This window comes from Biomphalaria glabrata, chromosome 13, assembly GCF_947242115.1.
Source record: "Biomphalaria glabrata chromosome 13, xgBioGlab47.1, whole genome shotgun sequence".
NCBI lineage: Eukaryota > Metazoa > Mollusca > Gastropoda > Planorbidae > Biomphalaria > Biomphalaria glabrata.
This window is the reverse complement of record NC_074723.1, coordinates 6,929,867-6,950,994: the sequence shown is the minus strand read 5'-3', so window position 1 is coordinate 6,950,994 and position 21,128 is coordinate 6,929,867. Positions and strand designations below refer to the sequence as shown.

Here is a 21,128-nt window from a genome sequence, read left to right as displayed (position 1 = left end):
TGATTACATAAGCTAAGTTCTTGGAGGAGTCCAGGATCCTCTCTCCTTTCCTAGGTCTGATAATTCCCTTTAAAAAGAAACTGAAATAACCAAAGGACTAAGCCAGTGATGAGCTCTTGGCTCTACAACTGAGGGGTGTGGGGTTTGCATTTCGGAGACGACTGGTATTTTAAATTTCAGGACCTCAACTGCACCCCTGGGTCCACCCAACTTTTATGTGTACCTGACATTCTTGAGGAGAAGTAGACTCTTTGATGTTGTGCTGGTCACCAGGGGCGGACTGGGTGTAAATATTGGCCCTGGCATTTTGTATACAATCCAGCCCATAAATTGTATATCATATGATGGGCATCTAATTATAACCCCACCATTTATTGTGAGGTCTTGATTCCATAAGCTAAGTTCTTGGAGGAGTCCAGGATCCTCTCTCCTTTCCTAGGTCTGATAATTCCCTTTAAAAAGAAACTGAAATAACCAAAGGACTAAGCCGTGATGAGTTCTAGAACTGAGGGGTGTGGGGTTTGCATCTCAGAGATGACTGGTATTTTAAATTTCAGGACATCAACGGCACCCCTGGATCAGTAGATCTCAAAATCATTATGTTAAGTATGATAATGTATCGATATCTGTATGCATGCATACTGTGAACTTTATATCTTTATAAAAAAAAATATTTTTTTTGTTTTTTTTTCAATCGCTCAGTGTCTAGGCCATAAAAGGTCTAAACCGACAGTGTCATAGTGGCATCTATATGGTACTTTCTGTGGCCCTACTGGCCCATTTGGGTAACGATCCACTGGGCTTTTGCTCAAATGCCCATATAGCCAGTCTGCCCCTGCTGATCTTTTGACACCTTTGTTAACCATGGGCCACAGAAACAGATAATCTTTACATCATCTGCCCCCTAGATTGCAAGGTCTGAAAGGGGTACTTTACTTGTTTTACTTAAGCCAGTGATTCCCAAATTATGGCCCACTGGGCACCACTGGACTAAGCTATACTAGTAAACCACAAGTATCTGTAGAACTGCATTTAATGAATAACTATTTGTTTGTTTCAGATCACCCTTTAACCTGGCTTGTGCTGCCATTTTTGCTCTTCCCTTTGATCCTCCGAATGATACTAAGCCTCATAGTCAACTCCGGCCTTGCCAGTGAACAGACTGCAGAGAGCAGAAATGCTGGCCACAGAGAAACAAAGCCTAAGAGATGAACCACTGCATTCACATGCTCTGTGTAACATTGTATCGCTGAAATGCTTTGTAGAAAATAGAACCTTATATCCATTATACTGATGACATTCTTTGAAACAGTGTATTGCTGAACTGCTTTGTACAGTTTTGTAGAGTATATAATTACGTCTGTTTACATTGTAATTATTATAAAGACTGCCGCAAATCATGGCAGTGATTTTCATCATTGCACTGAGACTAATATTTTATTCTTCACTCATCCCTGTGGTGCTACAGCGTTGCTACAATTAAAATGGATTGAAAATGTGAAACTAGAATCTACTTACAAGTTCAACATAAAGATTGTATATCTGCATATTTGCCTAAGTCATTTTTTTCCCCAACTACAAAAACTTATTAAGTAAACCTAAATGACTCAACATATAATTTAGGATTTTGTAAACATTTCAACTGTTAATAACCCCTACCCACTCCAAAAAAATGACTTAGATAATTGTGAAATGACTGTAGGACAAATGAGAATTGTATGCTATAATTTTGAACTGACTAAGTGACAAATCAGACTTGTATGCTGTATTTTTGAAATGACTAACTGACAAATCAGACTTGTATGCTGTATTTTTAAATTTTATCTTTTGTATCCTTATATCCCGGTGAACTAAAAGCAATAATTAATCGTCTGTGTGTATAATCAATTCATGAACTTTTGACCCTAGCTCTTATCTTTTCATTCCAAAAAAAAAGTATTTACTTTTAATCTGGGGATTTTTATAAAAAGATGGGTTGAAAGCTGTGTACTACAAAACAGCCAACATTTTGCAGATTGTCCAAGAAAGAAAATATTTAATTTTTGAGGAATATATGTAACTTGTTAAGTTCATATTGCCGCTGAAATTTTAGTTTGTGTTCTGTGACTGTCACTGATGTGAACATTGAAAGTGTCAACAACCCTGTCCATTTAATAAGTTTTATTCTTGTGTGTGTTAGAAAAAAATATATTTACATTATCTTTAAAACAAACATATTTACTGTGTTTAGAAAATATTATGTTTACAGTACCAGGTAAATCTGACTTTTGTACTTTTACATCAGCATTATAATTTTCAAGGAATACCTGTTTGTAATAAGGTATCCCTTTCAAACCTTGTGATTTATGTGGGAAGATTATGTAAAGCTAATCTGTTTCTATGGTCCACAGTTAAAAAGGGTGTCATGTTGCGAGCACAATGACCAACTGCAGTTATGTCACGTGCCTGTTGGGTGGGCTCAGGGCATCCTAAAAATCCTGAATTCTTCACTGGGATTTCAACTTGAGACCTCACAGTACAAAAGCCAACTGCTTAACCACTCAGCCATTGTTTGCAATATTTATTTGTAAAATTTTTATTTAGAAATAAAATGTGAATTTCTTATTCTTTCAAGCCAACAAACTTTAGGTCTCTTCATGTTCTTCTGCTTTCATAATAACTAAATTAAGAACTGTTATAAGTTGAGAATAACAACTTTTTTGTATGTGCTGGATACCTAGCTGAGAGATCTCAAATTAACTCCTCTGGATTCCTAGCTGAGAGATCTCAAATTAACTCCTCTGGATACCTAGCTGAGAGATCTCAAGGTTAACTCCTATGAATACATAGTTGAGGGATCTCAAGGTTAACTCCTGATCAAGACTAGGAATTATTAATTTGAAATTTAATTTGGGTTAAGTTGTGTTTACTGAGTGCCTAAAGGCAGCACAGAAACCTTCTCCCAGCCACAAGTCCAGACTGAAGCTTTACTTAAGCAAGAACAATAATAATAAAATACTTAAATAAAATTTTTTGTTTACAATATCTAATACTCATTTTAATATAGCACTTACTATTATGTGATAAAAATTCTAGTCATTTACCATAATAAATATGCATCTAAAGCCTTTTTAATGCTTAAAATTATATAATATAATGTAAGAGTACCTATATATTTATTTATGCACTTATGCATAAATTTTGCTAAAATAAATTTTGTTTGAAGTTTTTAAAAATAATTTTAACCTAAAGAGTTGCTTTAGAATTATTTATGGTCATAAATGACAAAGGCTACCAACATTGTTTGGGACATTTTGAGATATTAGTATTAGAGTAGGTAAAGAGAGCTTTAAAAGATTTTTATTTTATTGTTAAAGTATTTTGATTTTTAATAATGATGTTTTCATTACTATTTTGATAAAATGGAAAACAAACTTGAGAAAATAATATTTATTGCTGAAAAATTATTTTTTTTAAATTTAATTTAAACATTATATTTCATACATAACAAAAGTTTTTTTTGAAACCCTTAAAGTGAAAAAAATGATATTTTTCCCTAATTTATTTATTTTTTTTTTTTTTTACTTTTGTCAACATCCAATATGTGACTTTGGTTATCTAAGAGTCAAATATTTGACCAGTGATTGAATATATATCCAAGTGCCAATAACTATGTTGTCTGCAGAATTCTTGATCGTCTAAAGATAGAAAAACTGAAAGATTTTTTTCACAAGTTATATAAAGACAACTGTCATTTTTTTGGTTCAATTTACACAGATCCTTTTTATTTCTTATCTTATTTTCTACTTTTTAATTCTTATCTTATTTTCTACTTTCAAATGAAATGGGTTGCATTTAAAAATAAGGACAATATAAGACACAAATTATGGATTTTTATGAAATTAATTGTAAATCACATTAGAAATTTAACTTAACAATCATTTTAATTAATATTAATAATATAATAGTCTACTGTTTTTGATTCACACATTTTGGAATGAACATTTTTTTTAAACTTATTTTGTTAGTTTAAAAAATGAAATTAACTGATTTATGTTTTAAATTTTGTAATACTGAAGTCGATGGTTTTTAAATCTCAATATTAGATGGAGTCTTTGTGTAAATAAATAATACATAACTATATCATATAATTATGTTTACATCATTTTCTTTGCCATATATATTAAAAATATATACATATATATATATATATATATATATACACAGTTTTACGTACTTTACGGGTATAATCGATGGATTATTTTGGAAAATATTATTGTGATTTCTTGAGATGTTAAGCTGATTTAAAAATACATTAAGATGGCTAGATGTAATTATGATAACAAAAAAAAATTATTTAATAAACACAATTTCTATTTTGTTGAGAATGTCTTAAAAATTCTTTATGTTAGTCCTCATGAAAATAGAAAACCTAATGATTGTTAACACTATTATATTTTGTGCCTTTGGTGTCATGGCTGATTAAAAGTCATAGAACTAAACTTGAATTGATTACTTGCATGTTATTTTGGTGTTCAATGGTTCTATTGACAATTAGAATCACCTAGATATTCTCAAGTGTATGTGTGTAGATTTAGACTATGTAAGCTGTGCAATATATCAGGAATGTTTGATGGCTGTTGTCAGGACTTTGTATTTCTCCACTCACTGAAACATTGACATATTATTGAAGTATATATATTCTCATTATGTTTTTCTCATTGGACTTCTCATTGATACATATATAGTATTTACCAGTATATCACTAAATGCCATTATGCCATTAATTATTTTTATTGCCTTAATTAAAAGTTATACCTGATATAATGGGGGAGGAACGAATGCCAAAGGAGTCTTTTTTTTGGTGAGCTGAAACATAACAGAGGTGCCCCATGGAAACACTTTAATGATCAGTTTAAACACCATCTTGCTTTAACTGACATAGAAGAATTCACCTGGTTGCAGGCAGCTTTAGAATGAGACAGCTGGAGGTCACTTACAAAAGCTGTGGGATACACATTTGAGACCAAAAGAAAATCTGCTGCTGAGGACAAACGAAAATGGTGAAAAGAAAATCTAAATCCACCAGTGGCAAGACAAAATGGTTACGCCTGCACTGGATGTAGGTCGCAGCTGGGGCTGCCTAGCCCCAGGAAATACTGCATTTCTTATTCATTTTCAGACTCAAAGACAATCCTTATTACAATGATTGAAGAAATATGGATTTTTTCGTCTACAATTCATTTTAATACAGCAAGTGCAATAAGTGAAATTTACTTGGCACACATCTCATTATAAATCTGTTAAAAAAAAAATTCAAATCAGCTTGTATGATTTTGATAGGACAACAGTGGGACTAAAAAAGAATGGCTCTTTCAGAGGCCATCTGTTGCCAGCTACTTTCCTCTATGCCAGTGAGGGAAACATAGTGCCTAATTTGAGTTTATAGCACTTCTGGGGGGGGGGGGGGGCACCTCTTCCCTGCACTGTTTTTTTACTACAGAATGAAACAACAGGTTTTCTAATGCCATTTATGTGATTTCCCACCATATTTTCAGTATGAACTGAATTTGAGCTGCTCTGCATATTAATCACTTCAACTTCACTTGATGGTTAGCTGCTCAGCCACAGTTTTATAGTTTACTTACAGAATCAATTTACGACAGTTCACTTTTGTTGCAACATGTGTCTATGATTCCCATTTTATAAAACTACTAATTGATCAATGTCTTCAACAGTTCACTACAGAGTAATGGAGGTGTTCAATAATGGGATTTTATTCTTCAGTTTTTAGTTTTAAAAAATAACAAATTGAAAGCATGGGCATTAGTTATGGTCGTAACAATACCGTCCACTCAGCAGTCCCCCCCTCCACGCTGCCGATGTGTCCAAAGGAACTTTTTGAACATGTGAAATCTTCATATGAAATAGGCCCTATTTCAGAATTTAAGTGGATGTAGACCCTGATATGACCTACATGCTAAGTCTCTAATGCCTGTAATATTTGTGTCAAAATCTTTGTTGACAGATTTTCTTAACAACAAAAAGTTATTTTTGAGATATAAAATACAATTAAAATGAATAAAAATCATTGTTTAAATATGTTGATGGATGCAATACAATGAATGTGATATTTTTGTTTCGTTCATTAAAAGACTTTATAAATATGTAAGAAACTTCATAAAGTTTGTTTTTTTCTCTCTTTTAATTACAAAAAACTAGCAATTTTGTAAAATGTATATGAATATTGGTTTGATTGTACATGTATCACATATTAATTAATTATTTATCATTACAGTTTTATTGTTTTTTTTTCAATTTTGGCTTGTTTTTATTTCACTAGCAATGCATTTATGCCAGACTTTTACGCTTTTAGAGATGGACTCTGCTACATAAACTGTTTCTAGTCTACAAAATAGTTAGACATTTACGAATCACAGTATTACTTTCAAATTCTTTTTTTATTTTGTTTTGGTATTTAGACAAGAGGTATATCATGTGCCTTTAACAGCTGTGAGAAAAAACCCACTATTTGTTTTGAATGACAAACTATTAAAACATGATGTTTTGTTATTTAGGAATCTTTTTGTTTTTTCATTAAGCTCTCAACCAATGTGTTTTATATGTTTTATGATACACTTTTGAGACCAAAAGGAATTCTACAGCAGAGGACAGATGTAGACAGTGGAAAGAGAACCCAAACCGACCATGGTTATGTCTGTGCTGGATGTGGCAAAATATGTAGATCACAGCTTGGACTGCATATCCATGTGGAATACAGCACTCTTCCTTCAGGATTGAAGATTATTATATCCTAGCCTAAACCTTCTGCAGGATGGTGGTGGTGGTGGGGGGGGGGAGTTCAAACCCGGTACGATTGAGTTGACAGTCAAAGCACATACCACATGACCAAGTAGCCATGTATGTCCTAGATTTTAAATTTCTTAACTACTCTGTACACATTTTGCAGCTTCTATTCTGAATATCAATTTTCAAATAGAAATATTTCAATAATAACTTTTGTAATTTGAATAAGACTTAGTCATAATAAGATTTAAATCAGACCAATCTAGGTTTTAAAAAATAATATTTTGAAAATAAGCATTACTTACATAACATGTTGTATTATAATTGAACGTTTTTAAAAGTATATTAGAAAAATTATGTGTGTAGTTATCCTGACCATATTAGGAAAGAAGTCACTCTGTGACAATACTGTTGTTAGCTTATAAAACAATTAATGGATTAGACGGACATCTCATAGTCTGTAGACTCGCTGGTCGTGCAGTTTGCACAATGGACTGTCGTTCAGATTTATCAATAGTCCCAGGTTCAAACCCTGACTCCAACCATCCCCTGTTGTCCTACGGGAGGTTTGGACTAAGATGTAAATTATCTTCAACTCTGAAGGAACATCCGAAACATGTCAAACAAAACTTGTCAAACATTTGACAAACTAGGAACCTACACTGAAAACAAAACAAAAAATAGTTTGTGATTTTCAACAAACTTTTAGGCATCATGGGTCCACTGTTTTGGTTGGGGTTACCAGACTTTATTTAAAGTCATATTTTCATCTATTGATTATTTTATACTCTTTAAAGTCTAAGAGAATATTCTATTACATCTAATAGATCATAAATGAAATTTTCTTGGCATATACAGTTAATTTCTAAGAAGTACAGCTAACCTTTGATAATCTGACAGTTTCTGCAATCCAACACTCCTACTGTCCTGTAAGGTTCTCACAGTTGGACTATCAAGATTCATTTTATATTTTAAAACAGTTTTCACCAATAGTGAAACTATATATACAAAAGTTATTTATAAAAAAAATGGAAAAAAAATCATTCCCATTTCATTTTTATGGTTTGACTTATGTAGTAGTGCATACTATACAAGTATTTTTTTTTAAATGGTGCTTTTGTATGAAACAACAGTTTGCATATAGAAAACCATTGCACCTTTTAAATTTTAGCATGTTTGGGGAAATCACATTTTCAATGGTCCTTTAAATTTTTGAGATCTCAACATGACAAAACTCATTTGGTTTTCCCTGTTTCATTAGAAAGAGATTGAAGAAGACATGGACAACTTGGGATCACCAGGAAGACAGTTTCAACAAAAAATAGTTGACTGGCTTTGATTGGAACAATGTTGGAGGGTCTCACTCAAACAATTTAGTGACAAAAAACACTTTTTTATCAACAAAAATAATTTATTCAAGTCAAGTGTTAATCTAGTCTAAATCAAACCCGAGTTCTTAGTTGACAGAAATAAAGCAAAAACTTCATAATGACAAAAGACTTTAAATTTTCTCCTGGAAAATATATTATGTGTACAATTTTGGGCTGACAGCCCACAAAATAAAATAAGTTGACAATCCTTATCATATCTTGTCATCAAATCAAATATTTGCAGTCTGCAAGAGATTTTTAAATTTCAGCCTGTTGAAAGTTGCTTAATATTAAGATTTTTTGAGATGTGATAGAAATGGTTTGTTGTTTTCTAAGAATTAAGATAAACTCAAGCAACTAGGTCATAAGTTATTCCACATAAATTAGGTGGTAGCAGGTTGCACAAATTATTTTAATTATTTTCATTTTGATATTTAAAAAAAATTAAATTTCTCAACAAATAATTTAATTTTCTTACTTTCGCAGATAAAAGGATAGATAAGCTATTCTGCATTAAAAAACCTAACACATAAAAACCTTGGAAATCAATTAAGTCAACTTTGGTCAAGTTTTGTAAGCCACCTGTGTTCTAATGTAGGTCAATATTCAATGATTATAAAACATGATTTGGGTCACTACAGCAGGCAATGTAATCAATAATTGTCTGCAGGCCAGTTTACCAACAAGCAATCAGGTTCATAAGGAAACAGAAAATAGTGGGGCAGGGGTGAGATTTGAAATAGAGACCAAGGCTCAAGTCACTTTATGGTCCCCCAGCTATAAACAAATACCTGAGGGAGTAGCATTGGCTGGCTACAAAGCACTAAATGCCATCAGTCAAGTTAGTGGTTACCTCAATTTACCCCAAGGACCAAATCATCTAAAGAAAAAAAATTTTTTAACTAGTCCTATGAAAATATAATAATTAAACTTCCAAAAATCATGACATCTTTCTTGTTGCACATGAAATTGAGACCAACTCAATGAGCTAAAGCTAATGTTTAGCTCTACTAATGTTATGTATTAATCTATTCATTAAGCATAGTTATACATTCAACATGAAGCATGAAATATGAGAAGGGTGAGTAACATCGTCAAACATACAAGCAAAAATGTCTTTGAAAATGAAAGGCTTTGAAAACCAAGGAGAAATTAAAAGTAAACAAAATGGCTACTTGGCAATGGCTGGGGGAAATTACACAATTACTTGGTAGCTACGCTGGCCAATAAAAAACCTTTCTGAAATATTGAGCAAAGAAACAGCAGAGATGAACAAATCCTGCCAAATTTAAAAAAACAGTTGATTTACTTGCTTTCATATTCCATTAGAAAATATAATAGAAAATAATCACAATTGGCGGCACGAAGGTCTATATTGTCAATGTTATCATTACTGTTTTCTCTGAACTAATAGAGAGCATTACTGTCTCTAAACAAAAGTATGACATCTGCCAACACTTTCTCTTTTCAAAGTGTTGACTCAAAAAAAAAAAATTCTACAGAAAAAGTGACAAAGTTTAAAGGATACACAACAAAAATAAAGTGTTTTTTTTTTGTATACTTGAAAATGTGGGTAATGGCGTCACATACATATATATAGTTTTTATAATAAGCTTCACCCACTAGGGGTGAGAGGCTGACAAAGAGTTAATAAATAATAACACTCTCTATTTACAGTAAATACATGGATGGTTGTCATAGTTTTCCCTTGAGGAGAATTATGATCCTGCATGGGTTCATGAATACGTTGGACTATATTATACTATAATACATTATATACAACGAGCTAATAAAGACATTCTGGCACAGGTCACAATAGTAACATTGTAAATTATTTGATGCCAACTAAATGGTGAGAAGAAAGGGAGATAAATGAATTGGGTTTTCAAAAAAATGAGAAATGAGAGGAAATTTGATTTGAACTTATATCAAACAAATTTAACAGCTAGGTCTCATTCACTAAAATGTTAGAGTAACTCAATTTAAATAAAATTAGTATAAAACATAGTGCTACTGACACATTAAAAAAAAAAAAAAAAAATTTAATCAGAAAATTATTTGATTATGAACTGGTTTTCAATCCTCATCATATCTTGTCATCAAATTCCATCAAATATTTGCAGTCTGCAAGAGATTCTTTAATTTCAGCCTGTTGAAAGTTGCTTAATAGTTTTGAAAAATGTAAAGGCTAACTAAATGACCATTTAAATCAGTCTAGAAATGTCCATCTAGAAATTACCAACAAGGTCTGTACAACCACAAAGGACAACCTTAATGAAATAATATATGTAGGGTTGATTAAAATGCTCAGAGTGATCAAAACACAGTGATAAACTAAGTCCAGTTGACTCCGTGACATTGATTTACTGAAATACCTCCATAAACAAAATGGCAACAAATGACACAGTTCTGAGTCTATTTCACAGTTAGCTAGTCTCTTATGTAGAGCTCAAAGTGACAGCACAAAGATTACAAAAATAAACCTAGTATTTCAGAAACAAAAAATCTGTCAGTTACCACTTCCCTTGATAAAAATTAGGAGTTTAATGTTCGCTTGAAGCAGAAGGAAAGTATTGAACACAAAGATGTCTGCGAGAGCTAGATTTTCAATCAAGGCTAACAGCTTTGTTTAATAACTTTTGCAAGTTCCTTCAGAAAGGATTATTATATCTTAGCCCAGGCCTCCCACAGGACGGCAGGGGAGTGCTGGGTTAGAGTTCTAGCTGACAGTAAGAAGAGCATAATACACCTTAGCTCTGGTTGTTTTAAGTTTCAACAAGAAGTTTTTATAGACACTTAGAAAACAGATACTCTTTAAATCTAGTCCCTTTGACAAGACTTAGGGGTGGGGGGGGGGGGTGAAGAGCCCTCGAACCATGCCTGTCTATTGGAAGAAATCCTTTCCAATAATCAATGGAATAATGGCGCATATTCCCTACTGGACTTCATTGAAGGTGAACTTCTAAAGTGGCAAGGTATAGAAACATTAAGAATAGCAATAAATCTCTGAATATGCTGGTAACTAAAGATTTTATTTGGAGAAACATTTAATGTTGGTTAATACAAATAAAATTGCAATTACCAAATATTAGAAAATGTGTTTTTTTTGGTTCACAGAAAATAAATTGTATAAGACCAAAAGTAAAGGCAAACATTTTTGCAAACCCAAAACAAAAATGCAAAATTGTCAACACACGTTAAAGCTGAAAGATCTGTAAATCAATTTATCAATAAACAAATGAGGGAAAAAAACAACACTTTTTTCAAAATAAATTTTAAACAAATATTCAGTGTACTTAGACAATATTGTTAAGCCCAATGTTAACAATCAAACCTCATTGTCAGCTTAAGAGGTCATGGTTTAGAATCCAAAACATTTAGCTTAACCTAAATTATCCTCAAAGAAAATGATTGAGGTATAAAAAAAAACCAGCATACCCATATCATAACATTATTCACTACTGGTATTTATAGATATATAATCTTCTACATTTCAAGTATGTAGGCCTAGGATGTAATTGCATAGAGCTAACAGCCCAGTGAGATGTACTAAGTGAAACAGATTCACAAATAAACACGACACTTTTGATGTATTTTAATGTGCCCAATAGTGTTCTGTAATTTTCAAGCAGCAGGAGGCTAAGTGGTAAAGTGCTTGGCTTATGAACTGGAGGTTCCCGGATGTAATGCTGGTGAAGACTGGGATTTATAATTTTGGGATCTTTATGGCACCTCTGAGTTTACCCAGCTCTAAAGGGTAAATGACATTAATTGTGGAAAATAAAAGCCGTTGTTCACTATTCTGACCACATGACACCCTCGTTAACCGTGGGTCACAGAAACAGATGATCTTTACATCATCTGCCCTATAGACTGCATGGTCTGAAAGGGGAACTTTTTTTTTTTTTTAGAAGATAAACTGCAGAAATGTTTTTTTGGTTGAAATTGCTGCCACAGCCTGATTGAGTGGCATACTGATGCTTAGACAGGCAGGTGCAGAGGAAATAGGAGAACTTTCTAAGACCTGAGATAATACAAGAATGAGAACTCACAAATTATATTTAAATAAAAAATAAGAACAATTAAAACACTGAGGGTTTTGTTGAGAAATGTTAGTGCTGCAATTCAATGCCTAGCCAGATAGCCTTGTAGATCCAGTAGGCAAAAATGGGTCAACTTTGATTGACATATTTTGGCTTATGTTGCATACTTTTAGAACCAAACCATAAGCAGTTTCACTGTAGCATCTTATATCCTGTATTTTGAGAATTGCCTGTGGTGTTTAGTATTACGAGCACATCCTTGCAGAAGAGTGTTACCAGTGTCAGGGACAGAAAAAAAAAAATCACAGCATATTGCAATTTAATTTTTTTAACACATGCCTATTGAAATGTATGAGCCACCCACATCTGTTTTATGTTGTACTGTGGACTCCTCCCTTCAGAACACACCCTTTTGTTTTAAAGGAATTTGAATAACACTAATCATACATTGGTCAAGACTAAATGAATGAAGTCAGTGGAAACAAGCCACTATACACCAAAGTATTTGATCCGAAAATACACTTTTTTTTTAAAGCACTATCTATATGTGAACATGTTTCACAGGGTTGAGATTATAAATTCATGAAAAAAAAAATATATATTATACAAGATAATATCTTTCATCTTCCATGGAAATACTGGCTAGCTTGGTTTCTCTGTGTAGTACTCACAGTATATGCAAACATGCGTACAATGGCTTCTTGTCAATGTAGTCAATAAATAATTGGGGTAAGTACTTCATATGTATATTGCACCTTTGTAGACTTTGAATAGAAATTCTATCTGCCAAGAAGGTTAGTTCCCTTGAATCCTTCTTCTGGTCTTGTTGGAACTGAAAGAGACAACACAAACAGGTTAAAATAGCATTTCAGATACTGTTAGCTGAGAAAGGTTTCTGGGACATAGAGAGATGAAACAAAGGTTTTAAAATAAAAAAAAACACACTCTATTTTCTAAAAGTCTTTTTTTTTTGTTTTACATGTTCCTGATGTTCCTCCAGATTTGATGACTTTATTCTAGCCCAAACCTCCCACAGGATGGGGAGCAGGCAGGCTTCAAACCTGGGATCATTGAACAACAGCCCTAGGGCATCTACCACATTACCAGGCATAGTGTTTCTAAATATTTCAAAATGCTTTTAAAAATACATTGAATCAAGAAAACAACAATCTAGAATAAAATCTCAAATTAAAAACTAGAGCCTCCTCTTTATATCACTTCCCCTCCTGCTTAAAATTCATGGGAATCATTCAAATGAGTTTCACTTCATAGTAAATCTTTATCAGGCTCAAATCAAACTTGTTGAAGAAAAAAATTTGGATAATTCATCTGAATCAATTCAAGTACCATATCATAGTAAACCCTAATAAGGCTCAAATCCTCAAATCAAACTTGTTGAAGAAAAGGATTTGGAGGTTTGCTATTGAAAAGAATACAATTATAGTACTAGATAAGATTATTTCTTAATCTAATGGTGGGTAACAAAAGTTTACCTACCACTCAAGTAGTCATCAACAGAAGTAGAACTTTCACCTACTGGTTCATCATCCTTCAAAATGTTGCAAGAAATAAAACAAATGTAAACATTGCATTGATGTTTTGAGAAAGATAGTTTCATAAAAAGTTTAACTTCCTTTTAAACAAATGTTCTTGAACAAAATAATCCTTGCAATTAATATAAGAAAAGACAGGAAGTACTCACTTTTAGAAAGAGAACACACTGAGGGTAGACTTTTAAGTCTTGAAGAGTACTTTCATCATTTTTAAGATTCCTGCCATCCAGAGACAAATTTTGATCAAATGGAGGCACACTGCATAGATTAAAGAGCTGAAATAGACAATAAATTACAACTAAAATAGGAAACAAGAGAACATGACTGTGGTGCAGACCATCAAGTCACAACATAGAGAATGGCTGTACCCAGTGTCTCACTATCCATTCAAACAAGCATTGGGAGTGAAAGAAATGACAAGTATAGAGTACTAGGTTTTATTTAGACTACACTGAGTCTCCTGAAGTGTTTGAAGACCTGAGCTTTACTACTTAGCTTTGAAAATCTGTCTTCCAATTCAAAATAGCCATCTGCTATCATTTTTGTTCTCTTTCTCTTGACTGTGACCAAGAAATAAGAGATGAGTTGTGACTTGTTTTTACATGCACCTTAATAGTGTTGTTTCTTTTTTAGATTTACTTACATTTTTGTTTTAAATCCTGTAGTTCATTTCCATTGGCTATTGGGAGAGTGTTAGGAGCGGTGTTGTGTTACATGTTAGTTTTGTTTATTTTTTATTGTGAGTTGTGACTTGGGAGGACATGGGATTGAAACATGGATATTCAGGGCAGGTTATGTACCTTTTGTCCCAGAGGTCAGTGGAGGACCTGGCCATGATCCTAAGTGGGCTGTTTGTTTTTTTATAATACATTGATAGTATTTTGTATTTATGGTGCATAAGTAGCCATCGGTAATACAGTAATTCAAATGTGTGTATGCTGCTACAAGGCTTTAGTATAGCTTCTTTAGTTGTTGTAACATAAGTTCATGAACCTGAGTTATATTGGCGTGTAATGATGTTCACTATATCTAATAATGATGTGTATTTTGAGATGCCATAAAGTTGTGGATATATATGCACATTCCGGATTGATAGCATTATGTAAATAAACCTTATTGATAGGTTACTACTTAGTTGAGTGTCCTACTGGGTCACTGCAACCCTTTTGTAAATTATACATTAGTACATCTGGTACATAAATAGCCACTATCAGAATCATACCCTCAAGCCATTTGACCACTCACACAGCCCGTTGCCCCTTACATTTGGGGAAATCGCCACCCCTGACAGAGAGCTTTTATTAAAGTAGAGTCTGGAAGAAGTATCAATCAATGATTTATACATTTTGGCATATTAATCTAAGAGCAATAATTAGAATATTAATGAATGTTATGTTAATGCTTCTTTAGCCATTTCATTTTTTTTTCTTTAGTTTAAATACTTGACATACTGTAGTTAAGTAAATTCAGGTTAAATATTGATGTTTGTTACATGTTCTAGGGTCTTTGCTCTGAAATTTACCCTCAATTTGTGTGAATAAATCTTTTCCTGCAAATATTATTCAACTCGTTGAAAAGCTAGTATAGGTTTAGTAATGTTTGCTCATTTGGCCATGCATACCTAAATGCTATTGAAACAGGAGTTCTTATGTATCTCTGTTGGTTTATTTAAATATAAAAAAAATTAAAGCAGTCATTCAGTTTTCAAAAAAATGTTTACAGATGAACTTTTGAATAAAACTGGGACTTTTATTTATGATTCCGACTCATTCTAATGAGAGTCCGACAACTGGTGAAGACAGAAAAAGAAATTAACCTTCCTTCACCCTAGTTGTCCACAATGGACCTAGTGGAAACAAAGTGCCAACTCTTTCTACCTGTATTTTCAATTCTTTTAGAGTCATGTTTGAAGACACTACAAGCTCCTTCTCTCCCCTTGTCTTTCTATGTCTTGAACTTTTACGTGGCTGAGAATTGTCCAGCTTGGCTATCTTCTCTGGTGGAGGTTCTGCACATTTTAGCTTCTGATGAGGCTGGAAGAGAAACAGAGTAATTAAAGTCTGGAAGCAGTTTTTTTCACATCGTTTTAAAAGTTTTGGATGTTCCTTCAGAATGAAAGATAATCACATCCAAGCCCAAACCTAGGGGGGGGTTATCAGAACATTTATCGGTAGCAGTTTTCCATGCTGAGAAACACTTGACTGGTGATTAATTTTTTTAAATTAAATTCTAAATTTGGGCTGACTTACCGGAGCATTGAATTCTGGATCATAATTATACCCCTTCCCATTTTCCTTGAGCTCTTCACTTTTAAGTATAGCTTCCATGTTGGTTCCATCAACCACCTTTCTTACATAGATGACTTGCCGCGAGAAAATATACTTCCCTTCTTCCTCTTGACGAATTCTTTCATTCAGACATGTGCTGCACACTCCTGAGATTGAAATAAAAAAATTCTCATAATATTTCATTATTTCATTAGCAACTTTTTTTTTATAAGAAACATTTTTCTGTGGAAATACCTGGTGCTGTGACCACATTCATCTTGCCATCTGCCTGAATCTCCTGGGATACTTTTATCTCAACATCGTAAGCAAAATAATTGGTCAGTTTCTCCCACTCTTCATCCCAGACCAGAGTAAACCTTCAATGGAAATAAAAACGGAAATAAATGAAACATAGCCCACAGTAATAATGTATATTTAAAAAAGAATGTTAATTCTTCAGTTCATAGTACTGCTGTCTGTCATAACCCATGATTGGAAGCAATGTTAAATAAGATTTGTGTAGGTTTTCTTTAAATATATCAAAGAAATAAAGATAATTAAGTTTAACTTTGTGTGTGTAGCGCTCAGTCAAATATCTTGGTAATGAATTTGGTGAAAGGATAGAAGCCTAGAAATAAAAAGGTAAAAAAATCAGAATCACATAGAATGTGGTAATTTGTTTTTATCCAGATACCTTTTAACTGTAAACTCATGATGAATGTATACTCTGCTAGTGATGTCCTTACATCATACAAAATGGCAGAAGTAGCATTATAGACCCAAAGTAAGCTCAGACCAATTCCCATAGTAGGCCTGAACACTGACCTGCGACATGGCAACCTGTGGCCAGTGGAGACCAATAGGTCAGTACGCCAGACCTGTGATGTGGAAATAAGCTATTGGTCTCCACTGACCACAGGTTGGTCACAATTCAGTGTTCAGGCCTTCTATGACAACTGGTCTTGCTCCCACACTCAAAACTAATGTCACCGAATGTTGTCCAACTTGCAAACATTTCAGCAGGAGTAGATTTAGCAGGTTTGTTGTTGTATGGACTTAGCTGGTGGTTAGGCAGGCCTTATTTTAGTGTCCACAATAACTTAACTGTAGCCATTGTTAGTGTATGCCTTGTTATAGAAGCTCTAGACTTACTTGATGACATTACTTTAAAAAAGGCCCTGGCTTAATAGGCAGCATAGTCAGTGTAGACACAAGACTTACCTGGTAGCATTATCAGGTGAATTCATATCTTCAGGTTTATACAACAGTAAGCTGTGCTCACACAATAATGGTGCATTCACAATCTCTTGGACACTTTCACTCTTCACTGAATGTCTAGGGAATTCATAAATGTTCAATTAATGCTAGAAATCAAACTCAGCTTCTTTATGCGCATCTGGGTTTGCATAGAAATACTGCACTGATTTTTAATCTTTGTAATCAAAGACAATGCCTTATTTATAATTATTTGGGGTATAGAATCCAATCTTATACATAAAAGTACAAGAATCAATTAGACTAACACTTCATTAAAAATCTGTAGAAATAGAATGCAACTCTCTCACACAATGTCAGGTGATAGTACTCTGGTTAAACATCCGAATAAGATGATGACATTAGCTTCTAAACGTTTGGCACAATTAAAAAATAAAAAGAAACGTAATTTACATTTCCGTTTAGTATTTGTTAAATCTAAATTTTTAGAAAAGTCATTATTGAATATTTTTTTTATTATTATTAGGAAACAATCTAAATTTGTTAAATGAACCCTCCCAGTAGTGGAAGAGAAAATAGTAGTTCAAACATTGAATGACTTCAGCACAATGCTCAAATTATATTCTGCATTCAATTTCAATTCAATTAAACTCAATTTATAAACTTTCAACAAAGATTAAGGCTATAATGTGCATTGTCATTTTGTAGTGCAGGTAAAAATAAACAAAACTTGCCAATGATCAGACTAACATATGAAGTAATTTAAGTTTAAAAATTTAGTTTTGTACTCTGAACATTAATTTTTAAGCCAATAGTAAGGTTTGAACTCCAACATAGGTACAAAAGAATTATCAAGATTAATATTAGCTGCCAACTTTTTCTTTCTCCACCAGGAGTGAAAAAGGAGACACACTTTAGAAAGTTACTCAAACAACTTACTTCACAAATTTTCTCCAGCCATCCACAAAACTGGTGCTAACAACAAATGCCGAGCGGCCAGACCAATCATCTCCGATTTTGGGACGGCTCTTCATGTGGTAGAGGTTAAGAAGGTCATCTCTCTGACCTTGGCCTGCAATTTTCCTCGACTCTTTCAACTGCTGCTCAAACTGCTGAAGTGACTGTGTAAAAAAGTTGAAGTGTGATGGCATTTTGATCAGTTGTTATTTACACATTAACTTCCAGAAGCTATGATTAATTTCCAATAATACTAAAGATAGCCACATAAAGTTTTCATTGTACGTCAAGGATATTGTGTTCAACTCAAGCTACAGAAAGACACATCAATGTTCCAGACTTACCCAGCATTCCTCACAAAGTGGAGAATATAAAGTGAATGGTTTCATGTGTGGGAAGTAGTAGAGTAACCTTTCCCAAACATTTTTAGAGACAAGACGACGCCCACTCTCATCAATTCTCAGGTTACCTGGTGAATGAAGTAGCAGGTATATATATAATGTAAAGTAGCAGGTATATAATGTTAAGTAGCTTTTTTGCTTCATAAAAAACAGAAAACACATTGTATTTATTTACAGTAGCTTCTATTCACAGTTCTGTTACGAAAAATGGCTGCTTGGTTGTATGGTTTACACTCTGGTCTGTTGTCTGGATGGTCCCGGGTTTAAACCCTGCCCATGGCCATCCCCTGACATCCTGTGGGAGTTTTTGGGGTAGGATTTAAAAATCTTCAATTCTGAAGAAACATTTGATACATGTAACAGAATCTAGAGAAAATGTAAAGTAGTTGACTTGGTGAACATAAAAATAATAGCAGAAGAACAAAACTTTGATGGGCCATACACCATCAAGAAAAGAATTGATCATAAAACATAAGAGGTTGAAAGGATAGGAAAAATAAAAAAAAATGGCAAAAGACAAAAATATAGAGTTGAAGCTAGGTGCTGAAACAAATGTGATACATACATATATTAAGCATAAATGAATAGCAGCACCAGGGACCAAGTTTTTAAGAGAGAAAGTAGTGAATTAAATGCTACGAAAATAAGGGACTGCACCGACCAAGAATCGAACCAGTGACCCCGGAAACGACAACACTGCCTAGCGATAACGCACTAAGCGAACTTAACCTCTAGATCATCGGAATGTCCAAAAAAAGATTCTTCTGGTCCAGAGTCATTTCGCCCGTTGACATTGGGGTAGTAATTTGCATACAGGACCTTATTTTCGTAGCATTTAATTCACTACTTTCTCTATTAAAAACTTGGTCCCTGGTGCTGCTATTCATGTATGTTTAATATATGTGGCATAAGACAATTATGCAGAAGAGTGCCAATAAATAAGGTCAATGGTATTCACTCAATTACTAGTGATATTTTGTGATATTTTGGGCTTTTTAAATATGTCACAACTAGGAGGTAACAAATACAAAGTAAATGTTGAAATACTAAAAAATAAAGCCTGAGGTGTACATAGAGATCTATTGTTATATAAAATTTGTTTTAACAAAAATATCTTTTTGTGTTAAGATTTGTAAACACTAGTCCACTCTTCTTAGACTCATGGAAATAGGATCAAACACTTACCATGCTCACAGAGAATGTCATCATTAAATCTTTCTTCTTTCTCCTCATCATAGCTCTGTAGGTCCTCCATGCTGACTTCTGCTGCTTTGATTTTACCATTGCCTACTTTCTCTTTAACCCTGTGCTGCTCTCCCATCTCATCCACAGTGTCGTCTCCTGACCCTGGCTTCAGAACAATGATCCCACTGTCTGGGCTCTCACAAGCAGAGTTCTTTTCATTTGAAAATGGAGACAGCTTGAGATTACCAGATTTATCCTGCTTGCTCTGCGGAGACTTAGTTTCAGAGTACTGCCAGCTGAAAGAGCTTTGAGCAGGTGGGAAAGATTGTTTGTCTGTTTGTTTCAAAGACTTCTGCACCGCCAGCTGTTCTGACAGGGAAGAGGAGAACGCTGAGATCTTTGATTGGTCATCCTGCCCTTTTAGGTCGTCTCTTGGACTCTGAGATTTTGACTCCTGGTGAGTAGTGTCCAGATTGCTAAACATACCTGAGCTAGAAGATGCAGAAGAGGATGAGGCTTCTTGGTCACTAGATAGACAAGAAGAAGGAGCTATGTCCAAATTAGCAGATCCTTGACTTGATGCCTGAATGGATATTGTGACAGGTTTTGATGAAATTTCATCCATTGCAAACTTTTTCCAACTGCGTAAATGTTTTGTGCTCACCCAATAACAGTCCTCACTGGAAAAAAAATATTTCTAGTCATCCTTTATGAAAAGTTTAACTTACTATTCAAAAAATGATTTGACAAAACAAAATACTTCAGTTTTAATAAAAATATATATTATATAAATATAATATTTTTGTAAAAGTAAAGTAAGTAAGTTATCAGACTTTGCGATCTATAGGGCAGATGATGTAAAGCTTGAACAAACTAAGAGATTTGTTTCGTAGAAAGAATGAAAAGCTAAAGCAAAATACTTTACTACTATGGGAATGCTATTGAAAGAAATAGATTTTTTGTTTACTAAATTTCGGTAGATAATAAAATTATTCTTGTGGAACAAATTCATTAATAAGCCTCCACGAGCTGCAAAAATTCTGTTTAGTTGTTTAAATATTTGAAACATATTAAAAAAATGCACACAAAAAAAAAAAATCCAGTGAACTAATGAACATATGAAATAAATGAATTGTAAGTTCTTTTTGGAATGGTTAAGTTCTGCTGCACAACCACTAGTAGATTCTTGAATGGCAAAGCTCTGTTACACAACCTCACTAGTAGATTCTTGAATGGCAAAGCTCTGTTACACAACCTCACTAGTAGATTCTTGAATGGTAAAGTTCAGTTACACAACCTAACTAGTAGATTCTTGAACGGCTAGGTTCTATTACACAACCTCACTAGTAGA

At 33.5% G+C, this 21,128-nt stretch overlaps 2 protein-coding genes across 5 annotated transcripts in view; one reads left to right on the top strand and one right to left on the bottom strand.

Moving 5' to 3' along the window:
* Positions 1-6,554, top strand: part of LOC106050976 (uncharacterized) — a 43,217-nt gene extending 36,663 nt beyond the window's left edge. For all 4 annotated transcript variants that reach the window (XM_056008355.1, XM_056008356.1, XM_013206079.2 and 1 more), the window contains exon 3: positions 1,061-6,554. In XM_056008355.1, the coding sequence (XP_055864330.1) occupies positions 1,061-1,212 (152 nt within the window). In that variant the 3' untranslated portion in view covers positions 1,213-6,554. The remainder of the gene's footprint in view (positions 1-1,060) is intronic.
* A 1,622-nt stretch (positions 6,555-8,176) lies between these two features.
* Positions 8,177-21,128, bottom strand: part of LOC106050977 (ubiquitin carboxyl-terminal hydrolase 48-like) — a 28,354-nt gene continuing 15,402 nt past the window's right edge. Inside the window, exons 17-26 of the mRNA XM_056008639.1 lie at positions 19,778-20,457; positions 18,536-18,660; positions 18,174-18,355; positions 17,241-17,354; positions 16,275-16,396; positions 16,002-16,186; positions 15,630-15,785; positions 13,902-14,027; positions 13,697-13,748; positions 8,177-13,031 (exon numbers count right to left, since the gene is read on the bottom strand). Coding sequence (XP_055864614.1) covers positions 12,979-13,031; positions 13,697-13,748; positions 13,902-14,027; positions 15,630-15,785; positions 16,002-16,186; positions 16,275-16,396; positions 17,241-17,354; positions 18,174-18,355; positions 18,536-18,660; positions 19,778-20,457 — 1,795 coding nt within the window. The 3' untranslated portion in view covers positions 8,177-12,978. The remainder of the gene's footprint in view (positions 13,032-13,696; positions 13,749-13,901; positions 14,028-15,629; positions 15,786-16,001; positions 16,187-16,274; positions 16,397-17,240; positions 17,355-18,173; positions 18,356-18,535; positions 18,661-19,777; positions 20,458-21,128) is intronic.